Source organism: Gekko japonicus, unplaced genomic scaffold (genome assembly GCF_001447785.1).
Source record: "Gekko japonicus isolate JY-2015 unplaced genomic scaffold, Gekko_japonicus_V1.1 scaffold2536, whole genome shotgun sequence".
Taxonomy (NCBI): Eukaryota; Metazoa; Chordata; class Lepidosauria; order Squamata; family Gekkonidae; genus Gekko; species Gekko japonicus.
The window spans coordinates 7,061-26,615 of NW_015173752.1; the positions used below are offsets into that span (position 1 = coordinate 7,061).

Genomic DNA, 19,555 nt, shown 5'->3' on the forward strand with positions numbered 1-19,555 from the left:
TGCACCGATAACACTATCTAACCATCTCATCCCGTCCCCTTCTTCTTTGACCTTCAATCTTCCCCAGCATCAGGGTCTTCTCCAATGAGTGCTCCCTTCTCATTTGGTGGCCAAAGTATTTGAGCTTCAGTATCTGGCCTTCCAGGGAACAGTCAGGGTTGATTTATTTTAGGATTGACTGATTTGATCTCCTTGCAGTCCAGGGGCCTCTCAAGAGTCTTCTCCAGCACCATAATTCAAAAGAATCTATTCTTCGGTGCTCAGACTTTCTTATAGTCCAACTCTCGCAGCCATACATGACTACTGGGAATACCATTGCTTTGACTATACAGACTTTTGTTGGCAGGGTGGGGTTGGGAAGTATAAACGTAGTTTGTGATACACCACTGTAGATGGCACACCACTCACAAAAAGACATCATTACAGATGCAATACTAAGTACCCCAGTTCCAGAAATGAAAGGGAGAGTGGAAATTCAGGCTTAAGAAAAGAGGCGGAAGAAGAAAACGCTTGAGAGCCAGCAGGGCACATGCCATCTGCTAACTGTGGTTTGGACATGTCAGAAGTCTTAGTCATCATCCCATCATCTACACCAGACACCAACATATTTAACAGAAACTATCTCCAGTGACATTTGCCTGGGTTTCTTCATTGTCCTACAACTGGACATCCAGTATGACTGGGGGAAAAGATGAGATAGGGAGGGGGATATTGTCCATATTAGGAAGCAGAGAAAATATACCACGATACAGAGGCATCTGTGATAACATATCCTATCCATGACCCAGGCTGTTCATTGACTTAGTTGCACTCTGCTTCCTGATCCAGAATCCACTTTACTGAGCTATACACTAAAATACACCAGTCCTATGATTCCTTAAGCCACTCTGTGATACTCCTTGAGCTTGGCCTGTGCCATCAGCTCAAGCCCAGCAAGAAATGAGAAAAGCAACCACATCAGACTGACTGGCCTGGAATTTCCCAGATCTCCTCTGGAACCCTTTTTTAAAAGATGTGAGTGATGTTAGCTACCTTCCAGTCCTCAGGAATGGAGACAGATTTTAATGAAAGATTACATATTTCTGTCAGGAGATCCACAAGTTCACATTTGAGTTCTTTCAGAACTCTTGGATGTATGGCATCCAAGCCTGGTGATTAATCAGTTTTTAAGTTGTCTATCAGTCATAGGACATCCTCTCTCATCACCGCAATCTGACCTAGGTCTTTCAACACCCCTTGCAAAATCAGCGGTTCTGGAGTGGGCAAAGACTTCTCATCTTCCACAGTGAAGACAGAGGAAAAAATGCATTCAGCTTCTCAGCCATTTCCCTATTGTCCTTCAGTAATCTTTTTACCCCTTGGTCTTTCAAGGGTCACACTGCTTCCCTGGCTGGTTTCCTGCTTCTAATGTAATTGAAGACAATTGTATTGTTGGTGTTTATGTTTTTTGCTACATGCTCCTCATATTCCCTTTTTGCCTGCCTGATCACAGAATTGCATTTTATTTGCCACAGCCTGTGTTCCCATCTATCAACCTCACTGAGACTAGCTTTCCACAACTTAAAGGAATCCTTCTTACCTTTTACAGCTTCCGTTACTTTGTTTGTTAACCATGCAAGCCGTTTCTATACCCATTTGTGCCTTTCCTAACCTGTGGTGTACATTTTATCTGAGCTTCTAGGATTGTAGTTTTAAATACTCTCCAAGCTTCCTCAATGGTTTTGTATTTGGTTGGCTAACACCCCTAAGGGGGTGGGGTGGGGTGAAAGTGCTCAGGCAGCCGACTAGTCATTATGCTGCCATATCATGGAGATTTGTTGTTGTTCAGTCGCACAGTCGAGTCCGACTCTTCACGACCCCATGGACCAGATCACGCCAGGCCCTCCTGTCTTCCGCCATCCTCCGAAGTCCGCTCAATTTCATGTTCGTTGCATCCATGACCCTGTCCAACCATCTCATCCTTTGCCGTCCCTGTCTTCTTTGACCTTCAATCTTTCCCAGCATCAGGGTCTTCTCCAGTGGGTGCTCCCTTCTCATTTGGTGGCCAAAGTATTTGAGCTTCAGTTTCATTACCTGGCCTTCCAGGGAACAGTCAGGGTTGATTTCTTTTAGGATTGACTGATTTGATCTTCTTGCAGTCCAAGGGACTCTCAAGAGTCTTCTCCAGCACCATAGTTCAAAAGAATCTATTCTTCGGCGCTCGGCCTTCCTTATAGTCCAACTCTCGCAGCCATACATGACTACTGGGAATACCATTGCTTTGACCATGCGGACTTTTGTTGGCAGGGAGATGTCTCTACTTTTTATCATGCTGTTTAGGTTCGCCATCGCTTTCCTCCCAAGAAGCAGGCGTCTTTTAATTTCATGGCTGCTGTCACAATCTGTGCGGTGATCTGGGATCCCAGGAACGTGAAGTCTGTCACTACTTCCACGACTTCCCCTTCTATTTGCCAAGGAGTGATGGGGCCGGATGGTGCAGCATCCCAGTGCTGCCCCACTGCTCCTGACTGCTGTTGCAGCCCCATGGCATCCATGCAAATCAAGTGCCCCCCACTGGCATGGTCCCACCCAAAAGGCCTGAAGGAGGACAGGATGCTAACTACAGGCACACTCTATCACCTCCCTCCCCAAAGGGGGAGGTCTGTGGGTCCCATACCACTGCTGGTGTCCCATACCACTGCAGGGTCCCATACCACTGCAGGACGGCCAAGGATTAGGGTCGGCGGGATGTCTCCTGGGGTTACAACTGATCTCTAGGCAACAGAGATCAGATCGCCTGGAGAAAAGGGCTGCTTTAGAAGATGGATTCTATGGCCTTATACCCCATTGAAGTCCCTCTCCTCCCCAAAACCTGCCCTCCTCAGGCTCCACCCCCAAACTGCATTCTTCACATATATAGGGTTGCCAGGTCTTACCTTGATGCCGATGGGGGGGGGGGATCCTGGTCCTTCTCCAGGATCTCTTCTGCGTGTGCACTTCCTGCGCATGCCGCTATGATGTCACCCGGAACTGACGTCATCACACATGGTATGTTGCTGCACTGTTTAAGGAAAAACTATGGTATTACCTTAAATGATTGACATTCCACCACCCCCTGCAAAGTGCCCTGTGCAATGACGTCATCTCATGGTGATGTCATTGTGCCAGGCGCATTGCCACGAATTGGGCACTTTGGGGGTGGGGTCCCCCCCGCTGGCCAAATCCAGGCTGGTGGATCTGGGGGCCCGAGAGTGAGCAACTCCCTTCCCCCATTGGGGGAATGACAGTCCTACATATGGGAATCAATAGAGTGAATACATAACAATTCCTCCCCCCTAAGATGGAACAATCCCCGACTTTCAGATAGGAGGGGGCACGCCTCATTCTTAGTGACCTGTGAACTGGTTTGGGTGGTGACACGGTTTCGGGGGCCCTGGATGACTCACTGTCCAGTGAGTCTGGATAACTGGTATCTGAGGGATTACTGTCCTGAGTGGGGAATTGCCCACACTCAGGTTCTGTAGGGGGCTCAGCAACACTCACCTCCTCGTCTGGAGGCCCTCGTTGCTCACCTTCTGGGTTGAGGATCGTGTCAGCGTCGGTGCTGGACTCGAGACTGGAGTCAGCCTACCTCTGCCTGATCTGATCTATGTGGTGCTGCAGTTTTCTGCCATCTGCTAGCTGCGCCACATACATCCTGGAACCCAGAATGTCAGAGATTATGGCGGGTCCCTCCCCATAATTGTGCGCAAAAACCTTGTCAGTTGGTTTGAATGTGCGCGGCATTTCCAGGACCTCAGCTCTGGGTGGTCGGGTCTCTGTCAGATCCGGATGTAGCCTGTCCAGAAGGGTAGTAAGCCTGCGACCCATCAGGAGCTCAGCCGGGCTCCTCCTCGTGGCTGTACAGGGTGTGATATGCTGCCTTAGGAGGAATGAGGCTAGCTTCTGCCCCCAGTTACCCTGACCCATCTTTTTGAACACCTCTTTTGTTGTCCAAACCATCCGTTCGGCTTGCCCGTTTGTGGCTGGATGGAACGGCGCAGACGTCGCATGCCTAATTAAGTTGTCCCCTAGGAATTTTGCAAACTCCCCAGAGGTAAATTGGGGCCCATTGTCGGACACCAACATGTCCGGTAGCCCATGGGTGGCAAAGACCTGGCGCAACACATTAATTACAGCAGTTGACGTGATGGAATGCATATGTATAACTTTGAAAAAGAATCAACAATCATAAAAAACATTTGGCCTTGAAAAGGCCCAGCGAAATCAACATGATACTAATTTTATTAATTTTCCCTTGTTAATGTTTTTGTACTATTCCTACGTTATTACTGTTGTAGTCCTTCTTATATCAGAATTGTACTGTTTTACTAGCTCTTGCTGTAATAAATTAGATCGATATCTCATTTTCTTATTTTCTGTGCACCAAAAATTCAGCAACCTTTTAACGTCCTCTTATAAGCAACGGATCCTGTCACATTAGTTCATTCAACAGGTGAATGCCATGTATTCCAGTCATCAAGTACCTTTGTTGTGATTTGACCTTGTCGACAACTGGAAGCAACAGAGGTTGTCAGGCGACTTATCTTTCTACAGCAACTACTGAACTCCGGCTGTGAAAGCCTTCGACAACATATTGGCTTATCTTTTGTTCTGTGCTTCCACAGAGCTCACAAACATGACTCCAAAGTTCACAAACATGACTCCAACCGGCCAGCTATAATGCCTGTTTCACCAGCCACTGGCTTAGGGTTGTCAGCCTCCAGGTGGGGCCTGGAGATCTCCCGCTTTTACAACTGATCTCCAGCCAATGGAGATCAGCTCCCCTGGAGCAAATGGACTCTAGGGCACTGTACCATGCTGAGGCCCCTCCCCTCCCCAAACCCCAGATCCAGCCCCAAAGTCTCCAGGTATCTTCCATCCCAGACCTGGCAACCCGTGACTGGCTTCTTTATGGGAAATTGTGAAAAACAAACCTCAAGGATTCACCCAATTAAGGGTGGGCAGTTGTTATGTACGCGGACCGCCACCAGGGGTCTGCGGCTACAGTGTGGAGCTTAGCACCTCTAAGCAATAGAAGCCTTGGCTCCTAGTTCCCCCAGCATTCACCAATAGCAACTTTGGTGGGAAATTCAAACCCTCCAACGGGACTGTGGGTGTGCTGGGTGTGTGTGTGTATAGTTGGCCTTGCAGGGCTGTTTTGCAGTTCTTGTGTGAAATACAATAAACGCATCTGAACGGACGTTGTGGTCTCAGTCTTCCATGTGGTGAACCCAGTACTTTACAGCAGTCGATCCTAAATTTCCAAACACACAAATGATTGCCAAGGCTCTTCTTATCAGTGCAGCCACCTGGAGGGTGGCAACCTGAATTCAGGGATCACTCCAGACCTTATCTGGAGGTTGACAATCCTAGGTGCAAGTGGGCGGTTATCAGTTTTAAAAGTTCTAAGTGACCCAGCAGACCCCTCTTGCCTTTTAAACTCCATGAACCTTTTGGGGTCTGTGTGCCTTTTAAAAAATGCTAGAAAATGCTAGCCGGAATGTGCATTATGTGATAGGTGGATGGAAGTTGCTTGAAACACATAGCAGTAATGATTTGTGGTCTGGTTTAATCATAGTGAGAACTATGGCTGAGTTTGTTCCACTAGGAGAGTAAGGGAAAATGACACCAGTTGGGAAATCTTGCCCAAGAGGTTCAAAGGAGCAAAACTAGTTAAGACCAGCGAAGAAACTGCACCCCAGACAGCCAGATCATTTTTTTACTTGCTTTAATTTGTCTCTGTGGAGTTTCCGAGTCCAAACTCCCAAAGGATTCCTGTTGTCTTTAAGAGAAGCCCAGTGAGATTAATCATGGAACTTAATTGAGATCCTTAGAAGTTTCTTCAGCACATAAACTGGTTAGCGTAGCAATTATTTCCCCTCCTATGTGGCCTCCAGGTTGCTGGAGATGCTTCCCATTTGGACTGCCCTGCCGCTATCCTAATTGCGAATTTAAGCTGAATAAAAATGTGCCTTTTGTTATGAAGCATGTTATGAAGCATCGTCAAGAGGTAATGTGAGATACAGACGCTGAATGGATTTGGAAGAATGACCATAGTGCTATTCAATTCTGCACGCGTGTCTGTGGAAAGTTGCTCCCAAAGTCCAAAGCAATCACTTTTGATAAAAACAAAACATAGAACTTTACAAAAATGAAGGGAATCATTGGAAGGGAGAAGGGAGTGAAATCCCTTCAGGATGCCTAGAAACTATTTACTCTAAATGAGCCCCTTGATGGAATGCATCTCTCATTAGGAAAGGTGCCAGCAAGTCAAAAAGCATGGCTGCATGGTTAATGACCCAAGTCAGAGAAACCATGGAAGGCAAAATGGCTTCCTGAAAAAAGATGGAAGGTTTGCCCAGATAATTTGCACAGAAAGGACCCCAGCTCCTGGGGGAAAATTTTTTTTGGATTGCTAATGAAGCGAGCAAAAGGATACTTTTAGGAATGGATTGCAAAACAAAAACAAAAACCAAGCATTTATTCAGTATCTGAATATATATATATTATTGCAGAGCTGAAAAAAATAAAAAGGAGGGCAACCGAAATGATTAAGAGGCTACAGTACATTTCCTGAGGTGAAAGGGTAAAGAATCTGGGACTTCTCAGTTTTCAAAAAAGGTAACTATAGGGGGAGAGCATAGAAATTTACAAAATGGGCTGTGGGCAGGGGTCATTTTCTGCAGGAGCACACAGGAACAGAGCTCCGGCAGTAAAGAGCCCATGGGGGGCACATGCAACAAGCCCCACCCCCTGCTCCCAGCAGCCCTCAGTCAGAGCAAGAAGCAGCCAGGTAAGTTGCAGAGCCCCCCCCCCCGGCCCCCTGGCCCAAAACAGTCCAGTGGCACCTTTAAGACCAAGGTTTATTCAGGTACAAGCTCTCCCTCCTCTGCGAGGACAGATCTGCGCGTTCCCCCACCCCCCAATAGCTAGCAATCCAAAACAGTTCAGTGGAGCCTGAGCGGTGGGTGTTGCCTTCTGACACACTTCTGGTGATGTCAGGGGGTATGGCATATGCAAATAAGTTATGCTAATGAGTCATGCTAATGAGCACCTGCACCTCTTTTTCCACGAAATGACTCCTGGCTGTTGGGCTTGGGAAGGTTCGGTCTGAAGAAAAGGAGGTTGAGGGAGGATATAGAGCCTAAGAGAAGCCAATGTTGGATCAGGCCAGTGGCCCATCCAGTTCAACACTCTGTCACACAGTGGCCAAAAATACCAGGCACCATCAGGAGGTCCAGCAGTGGGGCCACTGATTGTTCTCTTTAAGTATTTGAAAGGCCGTCACTTAGAGGAGGGCAGGGAGCTGTACCTGTTGGAAGCAGAGGAGAGGACTCGCAACAATGGGTCAAAATTAAGGGCGGAAAGGTACTGGCTGGATATTAGGGAAAACATTTTGACAGTAAGAGTCGTGCAGCAGTGGAATCGGCTGCCTAGGGAGATGGTGAGCTCCCCCTCGCTGGCAGTCTTTAAGCAGCGGCTGGACAAACACTTGTCAGGGATGCTCTGGGACAGAGGTTCCCAAACGTATTTGGCCTACCACCACCTTTTCAGGAAAAAAAAGTACTCAGCACCCCCTTGGAAATCTACCTTCAAGAAGTGGATAAAAAGTTGCAGTTTGTGGATCTGCACCTGGGTTCGAATAGATGGCCTGTAGGGCCCCTTCCAACTCTATGATTCTATGACTAGAAGAATTGGGATGGCGATGCAATGACGTCACGTCTGGTGAACGCCAATGCAGGCCTAGGTCTAGTTTTCCTGCTGGCAAGTCCCCACCCCGATGCCCCGTCATCAGTATTCCCTCTAAGCTGAGTTAGTGTGAGTTAGCTCACGGTTTTGTAGCCTCCGGCTCACACATTTTTTTTGTCTCAGCTCAGGAAGGAGGGCTCCAGAGCAAGCTAATGTATGCAGTAGCCAAATCGCTCGCTCACAACTTGAATGCCAGTAGCTCGCGACGTAGAATTTTTGCTCACAGGACTCCACGGCTTAGAGGGAACATTGCCCGCCATCCTGGCAATCCTGCAGTTCTTATGTGTGGCTGTAATTTGTAATGAGATTAAGTACACTGCTTGACATTTTAAATAGCTGTAAATAGGTGGGGCAGATGGTAAGATACATATTTTTGTATAACTTATACAGATAGGAGTGCGGCATTCCCCCCTCCCTGTGTTGAAGTCTTATAACTATTGGGATACTTGGTTAATATAGCAGAGTTTTGCCCCGTCATAGAAATATGATACTGAGTGCAGTAAATAAATCTCCAAAGTCTAAGGTTGCTGCTCTCAAAAACACTGAAAGCTTTATCATCTTTGCAAACACCTACACCGATTTTTAATCTTCGGAGGATTTTAGTTAGTTGGCTCCGCCCCAAGTGTAGTTAGGTTTTTTAATTCTCTGGGCTATGCCTGGGTTTTATATGTTTACTGATTGTGACTATGTACTTGTCATATTTTATGTCAATTTCATGTACCTATTTTCCCCCTTTTGCATTCTCTTTTGGTCAAGACTTCGGTCATATAGACCCATAATAAATTGAATTGAATTGAAATCTCCAAAGTACAGTACACACACAAAAAAAGTAAACTTACATTTATTCACATTCAGGTTGCAGTCGAAAAGAGAGAGAGAGGCCTAATCTAAAGAGTGCTTTCCCTATCACAAATGGCTGACTTGTCTGGCATCACTTGTGTGGGAAGATGAGGGCATTGTCTCTGCAGGAGAGGCCCCCAGAGATGTGGGTCTCCATGGAAGGCCATGTGTAGAGAGTGAGAGGACAAAGGGAGAGAAGCTGGGTCAGAGGGCAGCTGCCAGGTTAAGACAAAGAGAGGCACTCCTTTCAAAGAGATACCACCTATGCTCCCCTAGAATGATGTAGTGCCCCCCCCCCAATACCCAGGCATGCTGAGCCGCTCAATAAAAACAACAGGCTTTGTTTGGTTAAAAATTCATCTGGGTCATGGATTATACATTAGAGCAGTCCACCAAAAGCAAATGCAAGCCTTTTTGTAATGGGAAGCTTTACAGCATCAAATGCTTTATAATTCTTTCTGCTCCCGCCCATATAAACTGGAGATAATCCCCAACTGATCCTGTTTGGATCTCTGTAAACCATTCCATATAGGCTCCTAGCAGCACTGTTATATTTTGCGAGCAGGGCGGAGGTTTAGAGCCAAGGCTGCCTGATAGGACTGGAGGAGGCCTGACTAGGCCGCAGCAAGCGCTTGCCCTAGCATCTCCACGGCGACTGCTGTAGAGGTAGCATGACGACTGAAGAGAAGGAGGTTGCCGCTGCGGAGTCTATAATTGCAGACATCCAGAAGAAGATCACGGGTGCTTTCTGAGGTGTTAGATCATGCAATAAAACTGTGGGTGTCAGAGAGATTGGCAAGCCATAGTTCTGTCAGAACTGTTCATTAAAGAGCAGTTCTGGAAAGAGCTCTCTCAGCCCCACCTACCTCACAGGGTGTCTGTTGTGGGGAGGGGAAGGGAAAGGCGGTTGTAAGCCACTCTGAGACTCCCCAAACTCTTCTTCTTCTTCTTTTCTTCACAATTATTAGGTCACTTGGTTGCTGTCCAAGTGAGGGGGGGTCAACATCAATTGCCTGCAGAGTTGGAAGAAGAAGAACCAACTTGGTTTTTTCACCTGGAAAAATTTCTTCCTATGATGACTAGAATATTAATGGAAAGAAGATACTGGCCAATTCCAGAAGATATTCTTTTGCATGCATTTGAGCCTTCAGATCAAAATAAATGTGGGCGTCATCCTAAAGAGGAGTTAGCAAAGTATATGACTGAAGAAGGTGACACCTTTACACAGGAAGAAACGGAGGAAATGCTCTTTGCTGCTGTAGATCCAGAAATGAATACTGTGCGCTACAGAGATTTACCTTTCAGTGATGGATCGAGGTAGTCAGCCGTGTTGGTCTGAAGCAGCAGAACAAATTTAGAGTCCAGTGGCACCTTCAAGACCAACAAAGGTTTATTCAAGGTATGAACTTTCGCGTGCACGCACACGTTTTCAAATACATTTTTCAAAGGCGCATGAAAGCTCATACCTTGAATAAACCTTTGTTGGTCTTGAAGGTGCCACTGGACTCTAAATTTGTTCTTTCAGTGATGGTTGTGGATGAAAATTAAGCGCTTCCTGTGTAATTTATGGGTTTGCAGTCTTACAACTTCAATAAAAACACAATAAAAACAATATAAACTCAACAACAATTACAATCGTCCATGAGAAGGCGCACAACTTAAGAACTCCAATTAGGACTGCCAGTAAATGAAAACTAAATTACCGTAGTCAAATGTGGTCCTAAATAAAACCGTCTTCAATTGCCTCCTGAAGATTGACAATGAGGGGACAAGGCGCACCTCCCTGGGGAAGTTTTTCCATAATCGTGGAGCTGCCACCAAAAAGGCCGTCTCTTGTGTGCACACCAGACAAGTTTCTTTTTCTTTTTTAAAATATTTTTATTGGGTTTTCACAATAATGCACAATATCAATAGTAGCTTACCCTTGCTCAATCCATCCCATTAACACCTTATACAACATGTAAACAGTACTCAACAGCAACAGTTTCCAAAATTATCATTCCTCTCATTTTTCAACCTCTCATCATATTCACCCCCTCCAATAGTGATTACATACATCCATTAATACACACTTTAAATCTATGATCTTTATAAATATTGAACTGACCGTCCCTCCTTATCAACCTTGCTCTCTCAACAGACAATACTGAAAGTGTATGTTACAGTACTTCTACAGTTTTTAGCTTTTCGTCTTACTTTAATTTAACACTTTTATTTTATTTATATACATATTTTCCAATTTTTGTTATTTTTTCCTCATTTTCCTTGTTTACCCCCCGGCTACTCTAGCCAGGGTCGTCTTTTAGATATTTTTAGCTTGACAGAATACTGCAACTTTCCACTTCTTCATTTACTACTATTTCCACACCTTAATAACAAATAGCCATCCTATTCCCAAGGACCACACCTAGCAAGACACACAGCAAAAAACCCTTTCATATTCATACATTATACAACTATAATTTACCCTCAGTTCATGTTAGTATTATCACTTTCCAAATGAAGACAAGGAGGTATCACTTCATTCCATTTTATCCATTCTACCCATACATAATACCAGGTCCTTCCACACCCATAAAAACAAAAATTTCAAATACCCTACCATGTTAATTTATCACCCAGCAATTTCCATTCACACTAACAATCACACTAACAGTCTCACCTGTTCCTTCCATTTTGCGCCTTAATCCTATCACTTCACTTCATTTCCAACCGAAACCAAAAAATAAATACAAAATAAACAAACACTCCCACCATTATTAACACACTTATAGATCTCTATTTCATACCCTACTATTCATACCGGTTTCAGATCAGTAAGGAAAAAGAAAGAAAGACCACACCCATGTAAACAAAAATTACTAAAGCCCTACCATCTTAATTTATCACCCAGCAGTTTCAATTCAAACTTTGGTGACAATTTTATATATATATATATACACAAAAGAAAAATACCAAGAAGAAGCCTACATATTACAATCCTTTCATACTAACTTCTCACACATTTTAAAGACTATCTCTCTATATCACTTCATTCCTTTTTATCCATTCTACCCATACATAATACCAAATCCTTCCACACCCGTAATAACAAAAAATTCAAATGCTCTGCCATGTTACTTTATCGCCCAGCAATTTCCATTCACACTAACAGTCACATTAACAGTCATACCTATTCCTTCCATTTTGCCCTTTAATTATATCACTCCGATTCATTTCCAACCTAGACCAAAAAGTATACAGAATAAACAAACACTCCCATCATTAATAACACATTTATATCTCTCTATTTCGTACCTTACTATTCATACCGATTTTACCATTCTGCAAATCAGTAAGAAAAGAAAGAAAGACAACACCCATATAAACAGAAATTACTAAAGCCCTACCATACTAATTTATCACCCAACAATTTTAGTGGCAGTCATAGCAATACCTTCCATTTTGTCCCTTAATCATACCAATTCAATTCATACAAAACAGATTTTCAAATACTTTAAAACGTCTTTTATAACTCTGCAACTTCTTCTTCTGTAGCACCATATCCCGATGTTTTCTCCCCTTGTAAAGGTGGCATTTCCTTTTTAATTTCTTCTCACAAAATTTCCACAGTTCGTGTTTCCATCTCTTGTTGTTCTTTTTTACCTTCCAAATAGACCTTTCATGTCTCTTTCTTCTCCATTTTTTCTTCTTAGCAGTTTTTTCCTTCTTATTGCCTCCCTCTTCAGGCAGCTCTTCTTGCATGTCTCTTTTTTCCCTTTTTTAGTCTCTTTAATTTCCTTTCCTTGCAGATACAACGAAGCCTCTCCCATACACTGCCTATTATGCTCCGTTTGGTCTCTACTTTCACTTTCCAATTGGGAGACGTGGAGGTGTGCAAATGCTTGCTTAATACCTTCCTCTATTCCCTCCTTCAGAATTTGTAAGAATTGTTCTACCGACATATCTACTATTAAGGTGTCTTCATCTATTTCCTCCTTTACAGACGTCATCTTTTCGTTTTATATACTCTCAATAATTCCGATTTAGTATCATTTATTTAGCAGCTGAGAGAGTAGGATAAGGGTCTGGCTGAAGAGAACAGTCCGTATTACCGTATTACCCCACATATATGCGCACTCCTTCTTTCTCCGTTTTTCTGGCCGCTTTCTTTTCCTCTTCTTTCGGAGTATATATAAATTATTTCTTTAACTTAAAGATGCATGCAATCACAGTTCATTTTGTATTCCTGTTGCTGCTATTATAATCCTTTCTATCTTTAGGTAAAAACGGGAGGCGGCGGCTATGGGGAAAATGGCGACCATTTTCCTCTCCTCTAACCGCTCCTGCTTCAGGGCGAAAAGTGGTCACCCCCCATGTTGCCAATCACGGGAGGGGCCACAACCGAGCCCCCTGCTCCAGCTCTCTCTCCAGGAGAGCTGGCTGGGTGCTCCCCGAAATCCGGGAGCCCCCAAACGAAGCGTTAAGGAATCGGGCGTCCTCAGCTCGATCTGAAGACCGCCCGTCGCCGTGCCGTGCTGACCCAGACAAGTTTCTTTAATTGGTGGGACAATCAGGAGGACCTCTCCTTGCTATCTTTATTACAATGGGCAGGAACGTACAGGAGAAGACGTCTATGATCGATCAACAATAAACTAGTTCCAGCCCCTTTTGTTTATTCATATAAAACGATTTGGTCATGATTTGGTCAAGCTTCTGTTCCCATTCTTGGGATTCGGAATAAGCAAGAAAAGGTATCACCATGCAAAATGAGGAAATATGCATCCGCTTTATCGATTGGCATCCTGATATTTTTGTTTTCAAAACTTGTGCCTGAGAACACGCTATGTCCCGAGAGCAAAACATCTGCTGATAACTCTTCCGCTCATTTCCCATCACATTCCCAGAGGCAAAGACAGAACTTTACTAGAGGTTTTTGTGTTAATGAGCAGCGAGGAAAGATATTTGCATGGAGGTGCCTCTATGTCTGGTTCTGATATACTCCCTGCTGATGGACATTTTTCTCTCTGGTCACTGGGGAATGTTCCCAGATAAAGTACCAGAGCTTCCATGCTAAACACTGCGGATATGCTGAGGGCACTGCCTTTTCATGGGCCAAGACATTGGACCTGAGATTAGTGAGTATGGGAGCTCTAAACTGAACAGGTAGGAACCAGAAGAGGAGGACTGGAAGAAAGACGGTGACCTGTGACCCTTCTCCAAACGAGAATGTTTCCCACTTTTCCTCTGTGCAGATCCTCACAAAACATATGTAGATAATTCAACTGTTATATCTCAAGGATTCTTGGGGGGGGGGGAGGAATTGCATTTCCTTACCCTAATTCTGCACCCTTAGGTTTCAAAAATGCTTCAGGAAGTTAAAAGTGAGGGAAACAGACCCTGAAGACAGTTTAGGAGATGTTCCTTTTCCTCTTTTCATCTTAGGGTTGGTGGTGGAAAGTGCCATCAAGTGGGAGTTAACTTAGGGTGACCCTGTAGAGTTTTCAAGGCAAGAGGTGGACAGGGTGGTTTTCCATTGCCTTCCTCTGCATAGCAACCCTGGGGCTGAATAAACGTATGTCGCAGAGGTCCACGAGTGGCTATTAGCCACAAGTTATAGTGGCTATTAGCCAAAAGGTATAGATAGAACACTATGTCTGGGGCAGTGATGCTCTGTATTCTTAGTGTTTGGGGGGGGCAATAGCGGGAGGGCTTCTGGAGTTCTGGCCCCACTGATGGACCTCCGGATGGCACCCCGGTCCCCGGAATATTCTTGTCCCCATGACACACGGGATCACTTCCAAGGAAGAAATAGCATGTCGTTTCTTGGAGTATGCAAATCCTTCCTTTCCCAGTCCACTTTTCTGGGCATCTTGACTGGGTGGGATAGTGATTTTAAAAAATGAGCTATGTGTGTAATCTAGCAGAAAGTCAGCACATAATTCTGGAAGTGCACATGGATCTTTTTTAGAATTCCCCTTACATTAGAAAAAGGTAAAATGCATGCAACTATTTCTGGGAGTTGGATGATAATATGAGAGGGAGGGAGGGATCGGGAGTGTCTCTCTCTGTCACGGAGACTATCTAGCACTCATGGAACTCGTTCACAGGATAAGAACATAAGAACATAAGAACATAAAAGATGCCAATGTTGGATCAGGCCAAAGGCCCATCCAGTCCAACACTCTGTATCACACAGTGGCCATCAGGAGGTCCACCAGTGGGGCCAGGACATTAGAAGCCCTCCCACTGTTGACCCCCCCAAGCACCAAGATGACAGAGCATCACTTGCCCCAGAGTCCCTATCTATACCTTGTGGCTAATAGCCACTGATGGACCTCTGCTCCATATGCTTATCTAATTCCCTTTTGAAGCCATCCATGCTTGTAGCCGCCACCACTTCCTGTGGCAGTGAATTCCAAGTGTTAATCACTCTTTGGGTGAAGAAGTACTTCCTTTTATCCGTTCTAACCCAACCGCTCAGCAATTTAATGGAGTTCTTGTATTGTGAGAAAGGGAGAAAAGTATCTCTTTCTCTACCTGCTCTTTCCCATGCATAATCTTATAAACCTCAATCATGTCACCCCTCAGTCGTCGTTTCTCCAAGCTAAAGAGCCCTAAGCGCCTTAACCTTTCCTCATAGGGAAAGCGTTCCAACCCTTTTATCATTCGAGTTGCCCTTTTCTGCACTTTTCCCAAAGCTATAATATCCTTTTTAAGGTGTGGTGACCAGAATTGCACACAGTATTCCAAATGAGGTCGCACCATTGATTTATATAGGGGCATTATGATATTGGCTGATCTGTTTTCAATACCCTTCCTAATAATCCCCAGCATAGCATTGGCCTTCTTTATTGCAGTCACACACTGTCTCGACATTTTCAGTGAGTTATCTACTACAACTCCAAGATCTCTCTCTTGATCAGTCTCTGCCAGTTCAGACCCCATCAACGTGTATTTATATTTAGGATTTTTGGCTCCAATGTGCATCACCTTGCACTTGGCCACATTGAACCCCATTTGCCATGTTGACGCCCACTCGCCCATCCTTGACAGATCCCCTTGGAGTGCCTCACAATCCTCACTGGTTTTCACCACCCTGAACAACTTCGTATCATCCGCAAATTTAGCCACTTCACTGCTTACTCCCAACTCCAAATCATTAATGAACAAGTTAAAAAGCAGTGGACCAAGTACTGATCCCTGCGGTACCCCACTGCTTACCCCCCTCCACTGAGAGAACTGCCCATTTATACTTACTCTCTGCTAAGACTTTGTCTGCCTTTTATCTTAGAGTGTACAACTAAACAACTAAGGCATATGTCCAAATACAATATATGATCCAATCAATCAAAGTGAATACATAAATACATGAGAACACATGAAGCTGCCTTATACTGAATCAGACCCTTGGTCCATCAGGGTCAGTATGGTCTGCTCTTGACTGGCAGCAGCTCTCCAGGGTCTCAGGCAGAGGTCTTCCCCATTGCCTGCTTCCTGGTCCTTTTAACTGGAGAGGCCAGGGATTGAACCTGGGACCTTCTGCATGCCAAGGAGAGGCTCTGCCACTGAGCCAGGATCTCAGGCTGAGGTCTTTCCCATCGCTTACTGCCTGGTCCTTTTAACTGGAGATGCTGGAGATTGAACCTGGGACCTCCTGCATGCCAAGCAGAGGCTCTGCTACTGAGCCAGAGTCTCAGGCAGAGGTCTTTCTCATCACCTCCTGCCTGGTCCTTTTAACTGGAGATGCCAGGGATTGAACCTGGGACCTTCTGCATGCCAAGCTGATGCTCTGCCATGGCCCGACTGTTAGTGGTATCTAAGCACACGCACAGCTTTCTTTGCAGTGCTTAATCTGTATAGTAAAAGCAAGGATCCTGAACATCTGTTGCAGCACTCAAGTAGAACAATTTTTTTTTTGCAGTGAAGAGAATTGCTTATTGTCCAGATGAGACGGAGATCTACAAGTCAAGTTTATTAATGAGTTAATTCAGCCAAGTTGTATAATATCTGTTTTCTTGATTGGGGGGGAGGCGTTTGATATATTTTAATTCCTTTGGGGTCTAAATTTTCAGATTCACAAAATTGTTAGCAAAAGTTGCAGTGTCGTAAAAGAAGCACATTGGATTGTGTCACACTGAGGCTTTCATGCCTAGGGTGAAGACAAAAGAGAGAAGGAAGGCCTTGGGTTAGGAGAGGGAAAGACGCAAGATGGGGACATTATAATCCTGTTGTGCATACAGATAGTCCAAGCCAGGAAGAAGTGCAGGCAGATTAAGCCACAGGGTCTATCTCCTGTTACCTGACAGTAAGAGTGTACGGAGGTGTGGCGTGCTTGCTTATTGGGGAGTTGGTTTTACCTTTAAACACGCTTTGTGTACCTAAACTTGGTAGATTTCTGCTGCCACCAGGAATTAAAAAATCCAAATCTCTCTCTCTGCTGGTAGAATGACCTAGGATCTGGGCACTTCAGAGGACTATGTGGCCCTGAGGAAGGACTATTCTGATTTCTGGGATAAGTTTAAACAAAAAATGATTTATTTAAATAAAGAACAAAATAGGTCTCTGGCTATTTTGAACCATTACTGAAAAAAAGAACTTGTAAACACAACTGGCAAAACTTGGTGCTACAGTCACTCAGACTTCACTCTGACAGGCATAGACTCTCAGTATAATCTTTCTCTATCTCATATATATAGATATACAAGACAGGGACCCGCGATACTCGCGGGGGGGGGGAGAAGAGCTCCATCTCCTCCATCCCCCCCGCTTGATCTCCCCGAGGAGGAGGCGGCGGCGGCGAGGCCGGTCCTCCCCCCCGCCAGGCCGGTCCTCCCCCCCCTTTGCTGGGCTCGGCGGCGGCAAGGCCAGTCCTCCCCCCGCCCGGCCGGCCGGCTCCAAGGAGGCAGAGGCGGCGCAGCGGCGGCGAGGTCAGCTACAGAGCGTTCCGTGCACTCTTGCACTTTCGGGAGGATTTAATTTTTTTTCTACTTTTAGCATTTTTGTGCACACGTGGGGACTGGCCCACGTGTGCACAAACCTCCCCCTACCCCCCAAGTGCCCCCGGAGCGCTGATTTAGCGATCCGCACTCCGGGGTAACTTGGCTATTAGATATAGATGCAGGCTAATCTCCTTGTCTCATTCACCCAGAACAGAATTAGCTGTTATAGTCACTCAGACTAAACTGTTTGCCTTATTCACACAGAACAGAAGCAAAATTCCATAGTTACACAGACCATGCTGTCTCTTCAAACTTCCCACACAGAACTCTGTCATAAAACTCATTTGTCACCCTCTATCACTCTTCTCATATTACTGCAGTCAAACTCAATATTTAAAGACACACACATGCCAAAACATGGAATCATTACAGGAGGTTTTCTCCTTCTGGGAAATTTCAGTGGGGGCATGAGCCCTTGCTACCTTCCCCCCAAGTTATCTTGTATATAGACTTTCCTTTTCTCAGACTAGTTCTGGGACTGGGTACAAATCACAGCCTAGTCTAGATAAGGCAAAGGTCAAGATGTAATAATGCCCCCTTTCACCACAGGTGCATGAAGGCCAGAGGTCCCTACGTTGAAGTCCCGGTGCCTTCAGGTTTCTTGGCCCATGGATGCACAGAACCAAACAACTAAGTTCATCCTGCTGGGCGTCTCTGACAAGCCAGAGCTGCGGACACCCCTCTTTGTCCTCTTCATGGCCATGTACATGCTGACGGTGACAGGGAACCTTCTCACTGTGGCAGCGATCCAGACGGACGACCGCCTCATCCATACTCCCATGTACTTCTTCCTCAGCTGTCTGTCATCGGTGGATGTAGGCTTTACCTCAGTCATCGTTCCCACAATGCTACTGAGCTTAGGCAGTAGACATGGCCAAGGAGGGACCATTTCTTACACTGGATGTCTTACCCAGATGTACTTCTTTTTGGCCTTGGGGAACACGGATAGCTACCTGCTGGCAGCCATGGCCATTGACCGCTACGTGGCCATCTGCAACCCTCTCCATTACGCCACAGTTATGAGTCACCGATTATGCCTCCTGCTGTTGGCCGGGTCTTGCCTGGTCTCCCACCTCCACTCCCTCCTGCAGACAATGCTTGTCTCTTACCTCACCTTCTGTGCTTCCAACAGGATCCCCCATTTCTTCTGTGATATCCAGCCCTTGCTGAAGCTCTCTTGCACTGACACCAGCATCAATGAACTGGTGGGCATGACTGAAACTTTGGCAGTCATCATGACCCCCTGCCTGACAATCATGGTCTCTTACATCCGCATTCTCATGACCGTGCTGAGGGTACCTTCAGTCTCGGGAAAGCTCAAGGCATTCTCCACCTGTGGATCTCACCTGACTGTGGTTACCCTCTTCTACGGGAGCATCATCTGGGTATATTTCCGGCCTTTGTCTAGCTACACCGCTGTCAAGGACAGGGTGGCTGCCGTCATGTACACGGTTATCACCCCCATGCTGAACCCCTTCATCTACAGCCTGAGAAACAGAGACATGCACAGTGCCCTCAAGAAAGTGGTAGGGAGAAAAAGAAATTAGGACTGGGATATGATGCTGGGGAGATATTAACTAGCAAAGGAACAGAAGTATTTTTTTATTTTTAATTTACTCTTTATTGGTTTTCAACAGGGTTAAGGAAAGGGAAAACACACAAACAAAACAACAAAATACATACAGACATAAACAAGGTTTCCATCCCACCATCCTTCCACCTAAAACATGTTTCCCTTCTATTATTTGCAGTGAAACTGATTTGTTGAGGTAGGATTTGTTAATCAGGGGTCATTTCCTGCAGGAGTGCACAGGAGCAGAGCTCCGGCAGTAAAAAGCCCAGGGGGCGAGCACATGTGACAAGCCCCACCCCCTGCTCCCAGCAGCCCTCAGTCAGAGCAAGAAGCAGCCAGGTAAGTTGCAGAGCCCCCCCTCCCAGCCTCCCGGTCCAAAACCTTTAAGACC

At 45.5% G+C, this 19,555-nt stretch overlaps 1 protein-coding gene across 2 annotated transcripts; it reads left to right on the top strand.

Annotated features, from left to right (window-relative positions):
• The first annotated feature begins 9,281 nt into the window (after positions 1–9,281).
• LOC107120720 (olfactory receptor 1L6-like) lies at positions 9,282–19,138 on the top strand. Of its 2 annotated transcripts, none has more exons than XM_015423490.1 (2): positions 9,282–9,302; positions 18,212–19,138. In XM_015423490.1, the coding sequence occupies exons 1-2, from the start codon at positions 9,282–9,284 to the stop codon at positions 19,136–19,138; spliced, it is 948 nt and encodes a 315-aa protein (XP_015278976.1). The 2 variants fall into 2 exon arrangements, with proteins under 2 accessions (XP_015278976.1, XP_015278977.1); XM_015423491.1 differs by lacking the exon at positions 9,282–9,302 and adding an exon at positions 13,196–13,207.
• Positions 19,139–19,555: the final 417 nt, after the last annotated feature.

What these genes read in the sequence shown, in the direction of transcription:
- LOC107120720 (XM_015423490.1), top strand. Translation starts at nt 9,282, where the DNA reads ATGACGACTGAAGAGAAGGAG. An exon ending in TGACGACTGAAGAGAAGGAG is followed by an intron (nt 9,303 to 18,211) that starts GTTGCCGCTGCG and finishes ATGGATGCACAG; the next exon opens with AACCAAACAACTAAGTTCAT.